The 19,947-nt window shown below is 41.1% G+C and overlaps 2 protein-coding genes across 3 annotated transcripts in view; one reads left to right on the forward strand and one right to left on the reverse strand.

The window, feature by feature from the left end:
• Window positions 1–16,781, forward strand: LOC110490419 (cholinephosphotransferase 1). 2 transcript variants are annotated; one of them, XM_036944805.2, is made up of 8 exons: window positions 1–504; window positions 9,598–9,745; window positions 11,797–11,938; window positions 12,097–12,181; window positions 12,747–12,878; window positions 14,126–14,284; window positions 14,572–14,697; window positions 14,900–16,781. In XM_036944805.2, the coding sequence occupies exons 1-8, from the start codon at window positions 265–267 to the stop codon at window positions 15,014–15,016; spliced, it is 1,149 nt and encodes a 382-aa protein (XP_036800700.1). In that variant the 5' UTR covers window positions 1–264; the 3' UTR covers window positions 15,017–16,781. The 2 variants fall into 2 exon arrangements, with proteins under 2 accessions (XP_036800700.1, XP_090056749.1); XM_090200623.1 differs by having other exon boundaries at window positions 81–504; window positions 10,604–11,938.
• gnptab (N-acetylglucosamine-1-phosphate transferase subunits alpha and beta) overlaps window positions 16,125–19,947 on the reverse strand; it is a 24,783-nt gene continuing 20,960 nt past the window's right edge. Inside the window, exons 20-21 of the mRNA XM_021563801.3 lie at window positions 19,102–19,192; window positions 16,125–18,411 (exon numbers count right to left, since the gene is read on the reverse strand). Of these exons, the coding sequence (XP_021419476.3) occupies window positions 18,340–18,411; window positions 19,102–19,192 (163 nt within the window). The 3' untranslated portion in view covers window positions 16,125–18,339. The remainder of the gene's footprint in view (window positions 18,412–19,101; window positions 19,193–19,947) is intronic.

The raw sequence follows: 19,947 nt of genomic DNA on the forward strand, positions 1-19,947 counted from the left end.
AAATGACTACATTTTATTTGAAATTCCCGGCCTCATTCCCTTCCGGAGACTTGCTTCCTGCTGAAACGCAATTCTCAATCACAAACGGAAAAAATATCGACATTCATGGTTCCGCTCTAGAAAAATTACTATTCACACGTAACTGCCAAATGAGCAAGTATTTTCTGGGAGATCGCGAGAAGATATCAGTGCCTGAAACCCACAGGAACGTCAAAAGTATCGCTGGGTGATTGGCTACTTTTCGTAGCGCCGAAGCTGAAAACAATGCCACATTTCTTGTGGCCGGAGCCGCTGTCAGCCGCACAACTCAAGCGGCTAGAGGAGCACAAATATAGCGCGTCGGGTCGATCCCTGTTCGAACCTCCTTGTCAGATATATTGGAATTGGCTGGTCCAACAAATTCCAACTTGGGTAGCGCCTAATACTCTGACTATAATTGGACTGGTAATAAATATAGTCACAACTGTAGTGTTGGTGTTTTACTGCCCAACGGCAACAGAGGAGGTAAGTGCTTTGCGACCTTGGGGGGAGAAACTTTCGAGTAGCCATGTAGCAATACCCCATGACAGCATTGTAACTCTGAGATCATGTGTAACATTGTTGCAACTCGAATCCATTTACAGCACTTTTGTTATTTTACAACTGCTCAAAGCATCAGAATAGTTGGTGGACAATGTGCACAGTCCACTATCTAATGTTTTGTTCCTGGAAAGTTTGTCTAATAGCCTATGGTTGTTGACTTAATGCATTTGCTTGATTCAAATGCCAAATAAGAGTTAGTGTCAAAGTTGCCACCATGTTTGCTCATCCACTCACAAATCAAGTGAATATTAATTTTAAGGTAACTGGGAGAAAGTCTGGCTGAATGTTTGTTCAAGGAAAACTAAAGTAATATTAACTTTACCTATTGCAAGTTTGAACTTTGATTGGATCATGTAAAATAAGCAAATTGATAACAATAGGTATACAACTTCAACCATAGTCAACAAACCAATAACAGAGCGAATACGTAGGTTTTAACAATGCCACGTGTTCCTACTATGACCTGTCATCCACCTAGGTCGATTCTCTGAAGAGAGAGAGAGGGTGTGGGTGAACCTACCCTTTGCCTGTTTGGCTTCTTTTCTGTCCTTTGTATAGTGTGCGTTCAGGCGCGTGTCTCGGGTATTCAGAGACTAGTTACAATATGTTTATGAGTACTATACCTTTGTCCACCCATCCCACAGTACAGATTGGAATCTCACCACGGACACAAAGTCCAGATTCCATCGAGCTCCAGGCAGGTTTGTGCAGCAGACAATTCAACAAGGGCATTTTATATGCAGCACAAGCTGTTGTGTCAATGCAGCCATGGACTCACATGTAACCTGTCGCCATCTGCATTCTGTACATTCAGTACAGCTTTGAATAACTAGATGAAAGGGCTGCCTGGCCTTGACATAAGCTGCAGCATACACCACTGTCACTGACCAACTAAAAATATGTCAAGGGTCATCCTGTACGCCTATACTCCATACCGAACTTGCCTGAGAGCCATGTGACTAAGATGACTACCTGTGTACAGAAAGGGCTTTTTTGGGGGGGCAGGGATTACTGAAGAGCAGTTTGTTGTTGGTAGAGGAAGGGACTGGAAAACAGCAGGATATCTAGAAAGAGAAAATAACTACTGTCAAAATAGTTGTGGGTGACACACAGGCCAATACAGTAGTGTTGTGTTGAGAGAACACAGGCAAGTACAGTGCAGAGAGAAGTTAGACCAGTACAGTACATTGCAACCGCGTGGGCCCGGGCCCACCTACTGGAAGGCCAGGCCCATCAAATCAGATTGGGCAATAAAAAATGCCAATTTCTCTTTGCCCCATGGTAACATTTTGTAGAATTTCAGAAAGCCGTTTTCATATATATATATATATAAAAATGTATTTATTTATTTAATGAAAAAAAATGTCCCACCCAAATTTCTTGAGGCCCACCCACCAACACATTTCTGGCTACACGACTTGTACATTGTTGTATAGAGATGATAAACACTGACTGTTAGCTCACCCCTAATGTCCAGATGGCTGGGAATACTTCAAGTCCCAGTGGTAGGAACTCACACAGTTAGGTCATCTACTTTCCTTTACCATTCTTTCACTTTTTGTTTCTTACACACTCACACGTGTGTTTGTGGGGGTGTGGGAGGGTCATTCAAATCAATAAGTTATTGAAATGTCTTTATTGAGGTATCAGGGAATGCTGTGTGCAAAGAGAGCATCGCTGTCTTGAAAGACTACAACTTGTCCCTACACTTCCAGACGAAGCATGCAGAGAAATATAGGAATATGTCTTCTTGCCAGCATACTTGGGGTCCAACATGCACGCTGCGGGGGTCTTCACGCTTTTTGATGTATTTCAGAACGGCAGTTTCCTCTGCTTGGAGCAACAGTGAAGTGGGCAGGGCATTATGGATTTATTATTTTACATCTGCAAGTAGAGTCTGAACTCGAGGTCGACCGATTAAGATTTTTCAACACCGATACCGATTATTGGAGGACAAAAAAAGCCGATAGCGATTAATCGGCTGATTTTTAAAGTGTGTGTATATATATATATATATTGTTGTAATAATGACAATTGCAACAAATATACATTTTTGTAATAATGACAATTGCAACAATACTGAATGAACACTTTTTTATTTTAACTTAATATAATACATATGGGCTTTTGGATGGGTGTTCTTAAGGTGATTCCACAGGTTGGTGGTATTTTTTGATTTAGCCGTTGCTGACCCCATGCTTACATCTTTATCACAAATAAGACACCTTGCTTTCCCTGGTGCCAATTCCATGTCATTGTCCTACACTGGTGCTCTGCTTTTCTCTGCCATCTGTAGAACACACAAACAGCTCTTAAGTGACAATGATACTGAAGAGTGCTTAGGAGACAAATACTCTCAACTGTTTGAATAAAAATAGAGTTTAAGTTGCCTGTGATGAATGTTGAAAACAAAAACTGTAATTTCTATATGCAGGAAATCCTATTTTAATAATGGACATGGTAAGAATTGACTACCAAAGTGCGAGTCATAATTCCCATGACACCTAGCAAAATCTGAAAAGCGGTTCCTTCATTTATTCCATAGGATATTTTTTAGATTAACTTAAAATAAGGTCTGTGTTTCGTGTAGGCTTACACCACCTTGCCTTTTTTATAACTGTGTAGATATCCATAGGACAAGGTAACTCTGATCAATATTGGCTAAATATAAGCGAAGATCATATTTTTTTTTTTGTGGATTTATGAAAATATTTTAACAAACGTTACCTTATCCTAGTGAGAGTTACGCGAGTATCAAAACGCTGAGGCGGTTTAAGCCTGCACGAAACACAGACCTTATTTGAAGTAGATCAAGACATTCTCTATGGAAGACATGAACGGCAAAATAACGAAGGAACCCCTCTCAAGTTCAGCCGCAACTTATTACAGGAATTATAGCGACTATTTCTCTCTAAACCATATACCTTTGACTATTGCGAGCCTGCTGCTGCTGCCACCCCTCAGTCAGACTGCTCTATCAAATATCAAATCATAGACTTAACTATAATAAACACACAGAAATACGAGCCTTAGGTCAAATGGAAACTATCACCTCGAAAACAAAACATTTATTCCGTTCCGTATTTTATCTAACGGGTGGCATCCATGAGTCTAAATATTCCTGTTACATTGCACAACCTTCAATGTTGTGTCATAATTACGTAAAATTCTGGCAAATTAGTTCGCTGCCCAAACTGTTGCATATACCCTGACTCTGCGTGCAATGAACTTAAGAGAAGTGACACAATTTCACCTGGTTAAAATTGCCTGCTAACCTGGATTTCTTTTAGCTAAATATGCAGGTTTAAAAATATATACTTGTGTATTGATTTTAAGAAAGGCATTGATGTTTATGGTTAAGTACACATTGGAGCAACGACAGTCGTTGATTGTTTTTTTTATAAGATAAGTTTAATGCTAGCTAGCAACTTAACTTGGCTTACTGCATTCGTGTAACAGGCAGGCTCCTCGTGAGGCAGGTGGTTAGAGCGTTGGACTAGTTAACTGTAAGGTTGCAAGATTGGATCCCCCGAGCTGACAAGGTAAAAATCTGTCGTTCTGCCTCGTTCCTAGGCCGTCATTGAAAATAAGAATGTGTTCTTAACTGACTTGCCTAGTTAAATAAAGTTTAAATAAAGGTGTAAAAAATAAATACATTTAAAGAATTGGCAAAATTGGTGCCCAAAAATACCGATTTCCGATTGTTATGAAAACTTGAAATCGGCCCTAATTAATCGGCCATTCTGATTAATCGGTCGACCTCTAGTCTGATCAGACAGAATGGCATTGTCTCCCTCAATCTGTGCAATGGCTACTGCTATAGGTTTCAGGTGTTTCAGGCTGCTTGCCACTCTCTCCCGAAATATATCACCCATGAGGATCCTCTTGATGGGGCTGTCCATATCGCCAGACTGTGATATGGCCATTTCTTGGAGACTCCTTCCCCTCTAGGAGACTGTCAAACATGATGACAACGTCATGCTAGGCAGCTTCAAATGTGGTGCTCTTGTTCTTCTCACTTTGCTTGGTGAGGTAGATTGCTGCTATAACTTGATGACCCTTCACATACCTAACCATTTCCTTGGCTCTCTTGTAGAGTGTATCCATTGTTTTCAGTGCCATGATGTCCTCGAGGAGCAGATTCAATGCATGAGCAGCACAGCCAATGGGTGTAATGTGAGGATAGGACTCCTCCACTTTAGACCAAGCAGCCTTCATGTTCGCAGCATTGTCTGTCACCAGTGCAAATACCTTCTGTGGTCCAAGGTCATTGACTGCCTTCAGCTCATCTGCAATGTAGAGACCGGTATTTCTGTTGTCCCTTGTGTCTGTGCTCTTCTAGAATACTGGTTGAGGGGTGGAGATGATGTAGTTAATTATTCCTTGCCCACGAACATTTGACCACCCATCAGAGATGATTGCAATACAATCTGCTTTCTCTGTGATTTGCTTGACCTTCACTTAAACTCTGTTGAACTCTGCATCCAGAAAATGAGTAGATAAAGCATGTCTGGTTGAAGGGGAGTATGCTGGGCAAAGAACATTCAGAAATCTCTTCCAATACACATTGCCTGTGAGCATCAGAGGTGAACCAGTTGCATACACAGCTCGAGCAAGACATTCATCAGCACTTCTCTTACTACGTTCCTCCATTGAGTCAAAAAAAGTTCTGATTCCAGGAGGACAATTAGCTGTTGCTATCGATAAGATTCATCATCATTTTCACCTCGAATAGAAGTAGAGGGACTTTTGTCAGAGGTTGCTTGTGAGTGCTGAGGGTACTTTATGCACTAGGCCAGATGCTTCTGCATCTTTGTTGCATTCTTCATGTATGATTTGGCACAGTATTTGTAAATGTACACAGCTTTTCCTTCTATATTAGCCGCAGTGAAAGATAGTGCCCGTGGCATTTTTCTGTAATGATTAGGAAAAAATGAGTTAAAAAATCCAAATACAATTCCATGTACAGATAAATAGTTAAGCAGTTAGATTAAACAACTCCTTTGTAAGATGCATGTTTTAAAATTAAACATGTATGGAAACAGGTGAATTAACACTCCTCAGTTAGCAGGCTCAAGCACGCTAAAACCCACATGGTAGCAAAAACTAACTAGCAGAAATTGTTAGCAATGATTTAAACACACTTTGATGTAGGCTACTATTTACTAGTTAACAAAAAATCATGTATGTCATATTAAATATATTCTTCCCACCCAGTATTGTAATCAAAACTTACCAGAAAGCATGTAGTCCTTGGCTCAGACAGTGTAGTAGTGTGGGCTCAATAGTGTGGGCTCAATAGTATCTCATTTGTGTGCAAGATCTTGAGAATCAGCTGTACATGTGATGGAAGAATGCACTGTGCATGTAGAGGGTTGCAATTCCATTGAATTGGGGATAGTTTAACCAAAATATGCCACAATACCTAGAATTGCCTTGTGTATCCCACAAAAAAAGGTTCACTGTTATAAACAAACTTTTTTTAATGAATTTAAGCAAAATACCCCAAATTCAAACCCTTTGCAACCCTAGACATAGTGTGTTGAGGACATCGCAGAGAATATAGAACAACAGTTGAAAGACAAGGTAAAGGATTTCACCTATTTCTCCTTGGCCCTGGATAAGAGCAGTGATGAACGCGACACAGGGCGCAGTTGTTGATATTACCAGGCATAACCCCAGACATTGAAATTACAGAGGAGCTTGCTTCAGAGCAGTCAATGAAGACGACAACCACAGGGAAATATTTATTGAAGGAGGTTAATAAGTGTGTGGCCAAGCTGGGACTGAGTTTTGAAATGTTATCCAGCATGACCACTGATGGGTGCCCAAACTTGACAGGAAAAAACGTTGGCCTTTTGGAGAGGACACAAGATCAAGTAGCTGAGCTGAACCCAGATCAGAAAATAATTTTCTCGAATTGCATTATTCATCAGGAGGTGCTCTGTCAATGTGTTCTGAAAATGAGCCATGTTGTGGTAAACTTCATAAGAGCAACATCTTTAAACTACATGCAGTTTGTCTCCCTGTTGGAAGAGACAGAGTCGGGTCATGCAGATCTCCACTACCACACAAACGTGAGATGGCTGAGTTTGGGGAAGGTGCTTAAAACTTCTTATGGCTGCAGAGGCAGTATTGAGTAGCTTGGATGAAAGGTGCCCAGAGTAAACGACCTGCTCCTCAGTCTCAGTTGCTAATATATGCATGTTAGTATTGGATAGAAACCCATCTGAAGTTTCTAAAACTGTTTGAATGATGTCTGTGAGTATAACACATAACTCATATGGCAGGCAAAAACCTGAGAAGAAATCCAAACAGGAAGTGAGAAATCTGAGGTTGGTATATTTTCAACCCAGGCCCTATTGAATTCACATTGGGATATGAATGAGGTTGCACTTCCTAGGGCTTCCACTAGATGTCAACCGTCTTTAGAAACTTGAATGAGGCTTCTGCTGTGTTGTGGGACTGAATAAGAGCTGAATGAGTCAGGTTACTGGCAGAGAGCCATTTCCTGGTCACGTGCATTCCACATGATATCGACTTGCGTTCCGTTGCTACTGTAGACACAAAGGAATTCTCCGGTTGGAATTTTATTTAAGATTTATGATAAAAACATCCTAATGATTGATTCTATACTTAGTTTGAAATGTTTCTTTGACCTGTAATATAACTTTTAGAAGTTTTTGTCCAAACGCATGAGCATTTGGATATGTGTACCTAACGCTAACAAAAGTAGATACTTGGACATAAATAACGGACATTATCGAACAAATCATGCATTTATTGTGGAACTGCGATTCCTGGGAGTGCATTCTGATGAAGATCATCAAAGGTAAGGGAATATTTGTAATGTAATTTCTGGTTTCTGTTGACTCCAACATGGCGGCTAATTTGATTCATTTTCTGAGCGCCGTCTCAGATTATTGCATGGTTTGCTTTTTCCGTAAAGTTGTTTTGAATTCTGACAACGGTTGCATTAAGGAGAAGTACATCTATAATTCCATGTGTATAACTTGTATTTATGATGAGTATTTCTGTTGAATCGATGTGGTTATGCAAAATCACTGGATGTTTTTGGAACTAGTGAACGTAACGCGCCAATGTAAACTCTGATTTTTTTATATAAATAGGAACTTTATCAAACAACATGCATATATTGTGTAACATGAAGTCCTATGAGTGTCATCTGATGAAGATCAAAGGTTAGTGATTAATTTTATCTCTTTGTGTTTTTTGTGACTCCTCTCTTTGGCTGGAAAAATGGCTGTGTTTTTCTGTGGCTTGGTGGTGACCTAACATAATCGTTTGTGGTGCTTTCGCCGTAAAGCCTATTTGAAATCGGACACTGTGGTGTGATTAACAACAAGATTACCTTTAAAACCGTATAAGATATATGTATGTTTGAGGAATTTTAATTATGAGATTTCTGTTTTGAATTTGGCTCCCTGCACTTTCACTGGCTGTTGTCATATCATCCCGTTAACGGGATTTCAGCCCTAAGAAGTGTTAAAAGGGTGTGGGATCTGAAGTAGAGATTGCTGAGTTTTTGCAAATGAAAGGAAAATATTATGTGGATCAACTGCAAGATAAAGAATGGTTGGCTGACTTTGTCTTCACCGTGGACATCATGGCCTTCCATGAATTAACTGAATTCCAAACTACAAGGGAAGGGCCTTTTGTAACATCAGATGTACAGCCTTGTCAAAGCCTTCAAGGGAAAATTACTCCTCCTGACCCACCAAGTAGAAGCCAACAACCTTCCGACACTACTAGTCTGTTCCCTATCAGATGACCTTCTGACACTACTAGTCTGTTCCCTATCAGATGACCAGCGGGAGAAGTATACATCGCTGCTGCGTGCTTTGAACTGTGAGTTTTCTCGTCATTTTGAGGATTTCCAAGTGTTGGAAAATGACATGCTGTTGGTTTCCTCTCCTTTCACCTTCAATGTGGATAACGCTACCACTGACCTGCAACTTGAGCTTATCGATCTTCAGTCTGATGCAGTGATTGGAGAAATATTGAAAACGATGTCACTGACGAGGTTCTATGCATCTTTCGATGAACAACACTTTCCAAAGGTTAGGAGTCATGCTGAGAATATGTTTGTACTGTTTGGATCAACCTATGGATGTAAACAGACTTTTTCAGTGATGAAATATAACAAGTCAAGGCACAGATCATCTCTTAGTGACTCTCACCTCTCAGCAATCCTGCATATAGCGACGTCAGAAACTATACCTGACTTCACTGCTCTTGCCAATGCCCATCAGACTTAGTAGTTTTTAAATGTAATTTTGAGCTCTCTCGTGTTACTCGTGTTGCATACCTGTTAACAAGAGTTCTGTCTGTGATGCTGAATGCACAGTATTTCTCCCTCCATGTAGTTCATTGCATGTTTAATAATGAAAATACCTAACAAAATGAGAACATGGATGTCGTTTATTTCTGTGCATGTTAAAAAAAAAAGTAAAATAAGTGGCATATCTGGATGTGATTTTACAGTAGATACATCTGTCAAAATAATTGCCCAGGCCTGCAATATGCTGTTTTGCCTTTCAAATCATTTTGTAGAAAACAGCTGTAGTAAGCATACGTTTTAGGAAATGTTAGAACGTGTCTGTTAGAGAAAGCAAACTCGTGTTGAAGGAAACTTGTCCAACTCTCAGTTTTGCAAGAAGTGACTCGAAATAAGATAAACAACTTTCCCCGATGTGTGTCATGGCTTTCTTCAATCTTCACTGATTTGGTAATACACCCTGCATCTCATGTAAACAAAGTCTGTTTGTCTTCTGACTTGGAGTTAACAAAGACCGAGATCTTTCTCTTCAACGGGGGATGGTGGAGGAAAAGTTTGTCCTATTTGAAATTGAAACCAGGTCATTCCATCGTCTTGTTTAATCAAATTTCTCTCCCTCCCTTTCTCGCTCTCCCTCCTTCCCCCCTCTCGCTCTCCCTCCTTCCCCCCTCTCGCTCTCCCTCCTTCCCTCCCTCTGTCTTCCTACCTCTTTCCAGGCTCCAGCATGGGCCTTCATTCTGAGTGCGTTGGGCCTGTTCATCTATCAGTCGCTGGATGCCATCGATGGGAAGCAGGCCCGGAGGACAAACAGCAGCTCTGCGCTGGGGGAGCTCTTTGACCACGGCTGTGATGCTGTCTCCACAGGTGCGGGCAAAATAATTTTTGTTGTTGCCTGTTTTAATTTGTGGTGCTTTACAGTACCTGACCAAGTGTGTTTCAAGCAGTGGGGCTCCCCTGTACTTTTGTCTAGAGTCTGGACTAGACTGAATTTAGTGTTTAGCTTCATAGCAACCAGTGTGTCATATTGAATGACAACATACATTGTTCTATGCGTCAGAATTACAGTGCCTTGCAAAAGTATTCATCCCCCTTGGTGGTTTTCCTATTTTGTTGCATTACAACCTGTAATTTAAATTGATATTTATTTGTATTTCAGGTAATGTATATACACAAAATATTCCAAATTGATGAAGTGAAATGTAAAAAATAACTGAAAAGTGGTGCGTGCATATACAGTGGGGCAAAAAAGTATTTAGTCAGCCACCAATTGTGCAAGTTCTCCCACTTAAAAAGATGAGAGGCCTGTAATTTTCATCATACACTTCAACTATGACAGACAAAATGAGAAAAAAAATCCAGAAAATCACATTGTAGGATTTTTTTATGAATTTGATTTGCAAATTATGGTGGAAAATGAGTATTTGGTCACCTACCTAAAACATTTGACCCAAGTTAAACAATTTAAAGGCAATACATACACTAAATTAGTATTTGGTAGCAAACTTCTGACCCACTGGGAATGTGATGACCGAAATAAAAGATGAAATAAATCATTCTCTCTACTATTATTCTGATATTTCACTTTCTTAAAATAAAGTAGGGATCCTAACTGACCTAAAACAGGGAATTTTTACTGGGATTAAATGTCAGGAATTGTTGAAATGTATTCAGCAAAGGTGTATGTAAACTTCTGACTTCAACTGTATACACCTGTTCTGAAAGACCACAGAGTCTGCAACACCACTAAGCAAGGGGCACCACCAAGCAAGCGGCACCATGAAGACCAAGGAGCTCTCCAAACAGGTCAGGGACAAAGTTGTGGAGAAGTACAGATCAGGATTGAGTTTTTTTTATATATGAAACTTTGAACATCCCACAGAGCACCATTTTAAATCCATTATTTTTTTTTAAATAGAAAGAATATGGCACCACAACAAACCTGCCAAGAGAGGGCTGCCCACCAAAACTCAGACCAGGCAAGGAGGGCATTAATCAGAGAGGCAACAAAGAGACCAAAGATAACCCTGAAGGAGCTGCAAAGCTCCACAGCTGAGATTGGAGTGTCTGTCCATAGGACCACTTTAAGCCGTACACTCCGCAGAGCTGAGCTTGACAGAAAAGTGGCCAGAAAAAAAAAGCCATTAAAGAAAAAAATAAGCAAATACAAAAGGCATGTGGGAGGGTCCTCAAATGTATGAAAGAAGGTACTCTGTTCAGAAATTGAGCTTTTTGGCCATCAAGGAAAACGTAGGGTTTGTGCCAAACAGCGTCTCTCATCACCCGAGGACACCATCCCCACAGTGAAGTATGGTGGTGGCAGCATCATGCTGTGGAGATGTTTTTCATTGGCATGGACTGGGAAACTGGTCAGGATTGAAGGATGGTGCTAAATACAGGGAAATTCTTGAAGGAAACCTGTTTCAGTCTTCCAAAGATTTGAGACTGGGACAGAGGTTCACCTTCCAGGAAGACAATGACCCAAAGCATATTGCTAAAGCAACACTTGAGGGGTTTAAGGGGAAACATTTAAATGTCTTGGAGTGGCCTAGTCAAAGCCCAGACCTCAACCCAATTGAGAATCTGTGGTATGACTTAAAGATTGCTGTACACCTGTAGAACCCATTCAACTTGAAGGTGCTGGAGCAGTTTTGCCTTGAATAATGGGCAAACATTCCAGTGACTAGATGTGCCATACCGCAAGAGACTTGCAGCTGTAATTGCTGCAAAAGGGGGCTCTACATCTTCAAAGTAGGCATGTTGTATCAATCAAACGATACAAACCCCTCAAATCTATTTTAATTCCAGGTTGTAAGGCAACAAAATGGGAAAAATGCCAAGGGGGTGAATACTTTCTCAAGCCACTGTATGACACATTGTTGCTCATTTAGTTCTGTCTCTCTCTTCTCTCTCTCCAGTTTTTGTTTCCGTGGGAACATGTATGTCCTGTGGGATAGGAAGCTACCCTGATTGGATGTTCTTCTGTGGCTTTGTGGGGATGTTCATGTTCTTCTGTGCACACTGGCAAACCTATGTTTCCGGAACGCTGCGCTTTGGCCTGTAAGTAGAAATGATGCCCAATTATATTATTTGTTTACATGTTGCTAGACAGATAACAACCTTTTTGTTTTTGACATAGTACTTAAGTCTAGTCCATCGTGCTTCATAAAATATACAGTCTTGTTCTGATCTGAGTTCTATAAATTCTCTCCACCCAGGGTTGATGTGACAGAGGTCCAGATTGCCATCGTTGTCATGTATGTGATGTCAGCTTTTGGTGGCGTGGCCCTTTGGGACTACAGGGTATGGCTTCAATACATTTATCTATCCATGCACACAAACCTAACACGCACTCCCATACCCACTCATACACTCTCTTTCTTTCCTTTTCTGTCAACTAAGCCGTAGGATTTGGAGACTTGGACATTTTACACCAACATTTGGCACGATATGACGACACAAATTTTACCCCAACATTTGGCACTTTAAGGCAACATAACCAATCCTTAACATGTACTGTATAACCACTCAACCAACCAACCCCACAACAACAATCTACTAGTTATTAAATAGTCCTTTTTGTTTCACTTTCACTCTGTGCAGCCTGTGGAGGCTTAACGACTAAACGTCACAATCAGAAGTAAGAAGGTAATTATGGGTAGCTAATCCATCGTGGCGTAGACATGATCACATGATCTGGCTAGCAAACAGCTGATGTCACCACGCAATATTATTGGCTTCTCCTCCCATCTTGGCCTCAGCAGCATGCCCCGCCCACCCACAGCTTACTGGTGTAAACAACGCTAGCTGCTGTGACAGAAGTTAAGTTCTATTAATTGAAACTCTTGGTTGTTTTACCCTCTTGTAGTTGCCCGTCCTTGGGGTGAAGCTGTACGCCTTCCCCATCATGGGCATCATTGGGGGAGCTGTGTACTCCTGCTATAACTACTTCCACGTCATCCTCAACGGGGGCGTCGGCAAGAACGGCTCCACCGTGGCTGTAAGTATTATTATGTAATGACGTGTTTAGCTAAATATTTGGGTTGATTTGGGTTGATGTTTTTCTATTACGTTTAAGTCTTAACATCCGACCTGGTAGGAAAACGTTACATATACAGTGCCTTCAGAAAGTATTCATACCCCTTGACTTATTCCACATTTTGTTTTTTAAATGAATTCAAAAAAAATGTTTTCAATTTTTTTTTGCTAATGTATTGAAAATGAAATGCAGAAATATCTCATTTACACAAGTATTCACGCCCCTGAGTCAAGTACTTTGTAGAAGCACCTTTTAAAAGAGCTTTCCAAAACTGGATTGTGCAACATTTGCCCATTTTTATTATTTTCTAAATTCTTCAAGCTCTACCAAATTGGTTGTTTTTCATTGCTAGACAACCATTTTCAGGTGTTGCTATGGATTTTCATGTAGATATAAGTCAAAACTGTAACTCGGCCACTCGGGAACATTCACGGTCTTCTTGGTAAGCAAGTCCAGTGTATTATGTTCTTCTGAAATAGACTACATTTTCTTCATATCATGTTTCTTTAGACCGGTCTAAAATAAATGGATTTATTGTGAATGTGTAGGCTATATTACATGGATTTATTAGAATATTTAAAATGTAGATGTTCCAAAAGTCTGCATCAGTGGCTTGTTTGGAAGCCAGGAGATGCTAAATGTGTTTGTTAATTAACAGTCAATTTCCGTGAGGCCTGCAGTTATTTGCTTGACAATCACCGGCTGATGAAATTTCGTAGCGACTAAATGTGGAAAAATTCAAGCGGTGTCAATTTTTTCTGAGTGCTTTTAAGTTATGTACCCAGTAGGTCCCTCAGGTCCTCTGGTACTGGCCTTTCAACTATCCTAGGACCAAGAGGCATGGAAAGGCAGACTTTAGGTATTATGCCCCCAGCCTCTGGAATAGCCTGCCAGAGAACCTGAGGGAGGCTGAAACTGTGGACATATTTAAGAGGTCTTAAAACACATATTTTTAGCTTTGCTTTTCCTTAGGGTGCTTTTTAGTTGTTCAGTTTCTGTTTATGTAGTAAATATTTCAGCATTTTATTTTCATTTGTTTTTTTCTGTAAAACACATTGCGTTGCATTCCATGTCTGAAATGTGCTGTATAAATAAAACTGGATTTCATGTGAAGGCACTGTACATTTTAGGACAATAAACACTTTTTTTGGCTTATATTCTAGGTTAACAATTCAAAGTTATTCACTATTTTGCCGTGTGTTCCTTAGGACACCAGTGTGCTGGCACCAGGTATGCACATCGGCCTCATCCTCACACTGGCCTTCATCATCTTTAAGAAGTCATCCAACCAGCTTTTTGAGCTGCACCCCTGCCTCTACATCCTGACTTTCGGCATGGTCGTCGCCAAGATCGCCAACAAGCTAGTTGTGAGCGCTCCATTTAATATAATAGTCTTCACTTTCTTACTTTGCTGTCATCTCTCAATCTATTCATCTCTCTAGTCTACTGTCTGATGGGAAATTCATAAAAAAATATATTTTTCTGTCTTTCTGGAGTGTCTTATCAAGCAAGCAATGAATACTTTTCCTCCCATAAATGGGACCTCTATATGTAACAGTGAAAGCCGTACCAGTATTTACCTTAGCTCATTCATTAGCTCTGCTCCTCCTGTAATATCTCTATGTTCCTTTTTGTGTTCCTCTGTCCTTGTCAGGTGGCCCACATGACCAAGAGTGAGCTTTATCTCCCAGACACGGCGTTCATCGGGCCTGGCCTCCTCTTCCTCAACCAGTACTTCAACAGCTTCATCGACGAGCACATAGTCCTCTGGATCGCAATGGTGAGTTCTCACGTCTTCACTATTCCGTACTTCTGTCATCAAACTGTTTTCGTACAGGTCTGGTGTCATTTTCAACCCACTTCAGTTGATATTTCCACATAGATAGGACCAGAAGTTTCCCCCAACCACAAACTGCCCGGGAACACCTGCCCTATGTGCATCAAGTCCATTTATCATGCCGGTCCTTGTATTTCCTCCACAGGTCCTGTCGTTGATTGACTTGACGCGCTACTGCACAGGCGTGTGCATCCAGATCGCCTCTCACCTGCGCATTCACGTGTTCAGCATCACGGCGCAAGCTGCCCTCAAACGCAACTGACGTTTTGCCCGGCGGAAGGAGGCGGAGGACGCCGCCCCGCTCTTGAAAGCAGACAACGATGATGAAGAGGTCCCCTCCACCCCAAACCTCAGCAGCCTTGACACAGTGACCACCTCTGACTAAAGGTTGCCTGTAATAACACTAGAGTAATGACAGGAACGACGTAACCACCCCTGAATTGATCCATCGTCAAGGGTAACACTCTGGTCTGTATCTCACTGGATGAGTGCAGAGTAGCTGGCATGGAAATAAGTTGGTTGGTTTTTCTTTGTCTCCGTATAGGAAGTAATCACTACCTGAGGTAATCTGAGACTCAGATTTGATAAATATCATCAGACCGGTTTTAACATCCTCCATTATTTTCAGCTCATTTAATTTAGACTACATCATTACACTATGGGTAAAAGCTACAATACATTTTTTTTGGCAAAGATCAAATGTTTCTCAGTGATCAGATAAAGGAGTTGCTTTGTGTTTTTCCCCCCTTGAATTTGGTTTCTCTCAATTGTTTTAACTTACAATTGATACATATTCCTATCTAATTGACCTATATTCAATGTTGTAAAGTTAGAGGCTACAGTACTAGACACATTTGTCTTTACTTAACAGCCTCTTGTTAAACAATGTGATATCATTGTTCAAATTGATATTGTAGCTCTTAATCATTCACTAGTCATGTTTATTTAATGAATGAGACCCAATCTGACATGAAATGAACTCGATCAGTGCTAGGAAATACAAAATAAATCAACCTTTCAACCTCGGAAAACTTCCAAAAGTAGAATGAGACATTCCTAATGAGGTATGGTACGTTAATTGTCAAGGACTGCAGGTGAAGGGGCAAGGGTCTGGGTTAACGCTGAAAACAGTGACATTTCTTCTAAAAGGGCTTCCATCTGACTGTGAATCCCCAGTGTATCCAGCACCATGTAACCTCAACTCTACTCCAGTTGAAGTCCTTGTAGTCATGTTGATGTGTTAACACCAGAGTCCCATCTGCTTTCAACGTTCTTCTCCGTAAAGGGCTAATTATTTGATTGTACAGAATTCTGTTTGGCGCCTTAAATGTTTTTGAATCCTTTGTTTTAATTTTAAAAATTTGAAGCAGTTTAGGAGCAAGTACTAAAATGTTTATTTTCTGCATCACTATGAAACCAGTATTTATGGTTGAAGTATCAGACAATATACGTAACACTGAGAACGTTGTACTGGAACTTATTTTACTGTTTACTATAATTCTGTACTGGAAGCCATCTTTTTTTTCCCCATCACATTTAGAAAATGCATTAGGAAAATGCATTTGGTACATTGTGATTTGTTGAACGGTATGATTCTGAACTGTTTCAGGCCATTGTTTGACAACTTTAGGATAGACAAAGGGATGCAACGGTGTATTGTTTTGCCTCTGCGGTCATGTAACTATTGGAACAAAGATAAGTAAATCAAGAACCCCTACTCTAGGAATATGCCCACCGTACCATAGAGAAAATGCCCCTAAAAAGGACATTTTGACTCGCAGATATTTCTGGGTAGAATTCCAATGAGAGCCTTCAGATTACGTAACATTTCAATAACTTTGTCTGGAAATAACAGCCAACCTTAAGTTAGCCACCTGTTTTTGTTCAATCAGGGTGTGAACTTAAACTATGCATTAAATGCCACATGCTCAATTTTAACATGGTATTGCACTATTCAATACAAGTGAAACATCTTTATACTAAAGTTCAAAATGATTGTAATAAAGAAATATTTTCCATTCAACAAATTCCATTTCATAATTTAAAGCATAACCAAGTGATTCAGGTTTATTTGATTTTGGGATGAGCCAAAGTGTTGACTAAACTAAAATTGTGAATTTGACACCCCCAAGAGACTCAATTCAAATGTACATTAACTCAATGTCCATGCATACCACCCATTGTTGTAATTCAACCTGGTCTCAGAGCATTTTGTGTTATTCTGTACATAAATCCATGGCACGCCATATAGTACATGTTACAAATTCCAATTTGCAAAGTATTTAAAAATGAGTTAGTTGCCAAAGAGCCAAACACGCAACCTTTGGGTTACTAATGTTCGCATTATACGCCCACCCCAATTTTCTTAAGTAACCTTGCTACACATCCTAATTTGAGTGTCCCAGATTTATGCTTGCTGTGTAAATCTGGCACACTGCATACCACAGTTCAGCAATACTAAGGCAGCAAAACATCATGGTTCTACTGCTGCTGGCAATCATTCACATCAATGCACCGCTTGTGAGCGGAGAGGAGAGCTACCAAATGCAGGCAACGAAGGCTCAACAGAGAGACCATAGAATTGAGGGTCAGTAGTAGAACACTTGTGGAGCTAAATTAACAGTCCGTGGCATTCATTAGGAACGCATTCACTGAACAATACAATCAGATGCTGCAGAGATGTGAATTTCAGACACTAGCAGAGCTATATGTACAGTATCCCACAGACACACTGTGAAACATTCATGATTTTTTTTAAAACAACCGGTGTGCCATTTTTCACCCACAACCCCATGCCTTTGAAAGAAATCACTTATGACATGTAAATACCAAATCCAACCAAGACATTTAAAAAGGCAAGCAGGGACAATGGGTAAACAAGGTCATACAGTCTGATACTTCAGGTAACACTCTTTCAAATAAGGCACTTGTGTTGAATGTAGACAGTGAAACAGGTCAAATGGCATAATTCCTGTTATTCTGATCAACCCCTTCCCTTCCCGATCCCTTTTTTCCTTCTGTGGAATATAGGTTCAATTAAAAAAAGTGTCCAACCTAACCTCGAACGCTTCGGAAGGTTACAGCTCTCATGGTTAAAGGTGCTGTAAACCCACACCAGAGATGGTGTCTCCCGTCAATCGCTTCCAGATCATGCTTTTAACAGTACATCAATCACACTGCCCACACTGACTGGACTGGAGCAGTTTAGCACATAGTTGGCTCAGTCAGTGTCCTTCTCCACAGCCTGGCGTGTGGGCGATAAGTCCCTCTGGCGCCCCTGGTGAAAGGGAAGAGAAGTTTCTGGCTTTACAGGCTTTGTCCGCTGGCACAGCATCTCCCAGCCAGGTGATGCCTGTCAATCATCTTACCCGCCACACATGATTTACGTTGTTTACCAGAGTTCCCCTCTCCTTGACCCATGCTGACGCAATCCCAGGTGAGGACGTTTCGAGATTTAGGGATAGCCCTCCTCACTCTCCACCTACCCCTGCATGGCCCTCACTTTGAACTCAGCGAGAGGTGGAGGGAGCAGGGTGGAGAGAGGGAGGATGCAGAGGGGTGGATAAGGACGTTTTCCCTCGTTCTTCACACACGCTCTGGGTTGACATCGTTGCTGACCCTGCGTCTGGGAAACAGCTTGCGCTTCAGTAGAATCAGCTGAGGGAAGAAGAAAATACCGCAAAAGAACGGTCACAAAAACACAAACAAGAGGAAGCAACATTACTCTGTCAGCATGTGGCTCTGAGCGGGAGCTTTTAGCTCTATTTTTGAACAGATCAGGGAAACAGCATTTCGGGAGAGTCAACTTAAGTCCTGTAAAGTCACCAAAAGTTGGTTTATTGGTCCAAGGTTGAGCCAATAAACCAGAGATGTAAACAGCTCTCCAACTTCAAGAGGCAGTTTACAAACAAAGCACCTGATGCCTATGAAAAAAAAAGGAGGAGCGTAGCCTTAGGCCTGAGGAGACGGATGATTCTTTTGGACAAAGACAAGACAGCGCCATCAGATTCCTCCATGTCCCAATGGCCCAGTGTGGATTGCCCGTTCCTCCACGGTCGCTCTGGCGATTAACCTTTATTAGGAGAAACTTTACCCTGACCCCCTCGGATCTAATGGGTGTCATAATCAACAAAGAAACCATGCAACCACAATCCACTGCTCATGGTCCAAGAGGGACAGGTTTCAGTCTCATTTCAGTCATTCCAAAGCTCAACCGATAGTGAGGGATATGTGCCCCTGTAGAGCCCTGGGGCTAACTAAGTGCTAAATAGCACATCATCAAGCTACAAGTGTGCCGTTGATATTAGCGAGGCGGAAATATACATGACAGTGTAAAGTCCTACTGACCTGCTCGGCAAAGAAGGAGACGACAGTAAAGATCACCAGAGTCACCAATACACAGTGGGTCCAGAACTTCAGCTTGTCCCGATATACTCGCCTGTAAGACAGAGACAAGACAGTAAGACAGCAAAAATAAACAAACTATTTTTGGGCCATCAATGAATTCCTGACAAAGCAGATAGCTCGCTGAAAGTCATCACTCTCATATTCTGAACCTAGGCTCCAGTATGACATTTGATTGGGTGATGGACAGGGTGAAATGTTTTTGGGGAGAATCAATGAATACAAAAACAGAAACTCAACAAAAGTCACTACTATCATATTCAGAGTCCAGTCTCAATTATGAAATATTTTAGGCTTGGATAACAGGGTTAAAGGTCATGATGAAATGCATGTGGTTCTAGGGGAAAGGACGACAGGGTAAAGGGGTGACAATGTGACCAGACACCAGGGGACCTCTGCTACCACCCACCTGTCACTTCACTAACACCCTTGTGACTCTTGGAGTGTCGTGTGTGTGTGGATCATATGAGTCTAATTTTAAAGTATCGGTATCTGGGAAGATTCCTCCAGCTCAGGCCTGGCGCTATAAGAGCAGGATCCCACTCTGGGATTCCCAGCGATCATTCATGGCAGTGCTGAACACTCGGAGGTGCTGACAGATAGGATCCTTCATTCTTCTCTTGGAGAAATGGGGAGAGACCTCTGTCTCACATGGTCCTGATACAGTAGGACTATGTACAGTGCCTTGCGAAAGTATTCGGCCCCCTTGAACTTTGCGACCTTTTGCCACATTTCAGGCTTCAAACATAAAGATATAAAACTGTATTTTTTTGTGAAGAATCAACAACA

This window comes from Oncorhynchus mykiss, chromosome 15, assembly GCF_057628025.1.
Source record: "Oncorhynchus mykiss isolate SJ-2025 chromosome 15, ASM5762802v1, whole genome shotgun sequence".
Lineage (NCBI taxonomy): Eukaryota > Metazoa > Chordata > Actinopteri > Salmoniformes > Salmonidae > Oncorhynchus > Oncorhynchus mykiss.

Bases quoted from the DNA above. Each gene is read 5' to 3' on its own strand.
- LOC110490419 (XM_036944805.2), top strand. From the start codon at position 265: ATGCCACATTTCTTGTGGCCGGAGCCGCTGTCAGCCGCACAACTCAAG. The intron at 12,182-12,746 runs GTATGGCTTCAA...ACCCTCTTGTAG, and splicing joins TGGCCCTTTGGGACTACAGG to TTGCCCGTCCTTGGGGTGAA. The intron at 14,698-14,899 runs GTGAGTTCTCAC...TTTCCTCCACAG, and splicing joins TAGTCCTCTGGATCGCAATG to GTCCTGTCGTTGATTGACTT.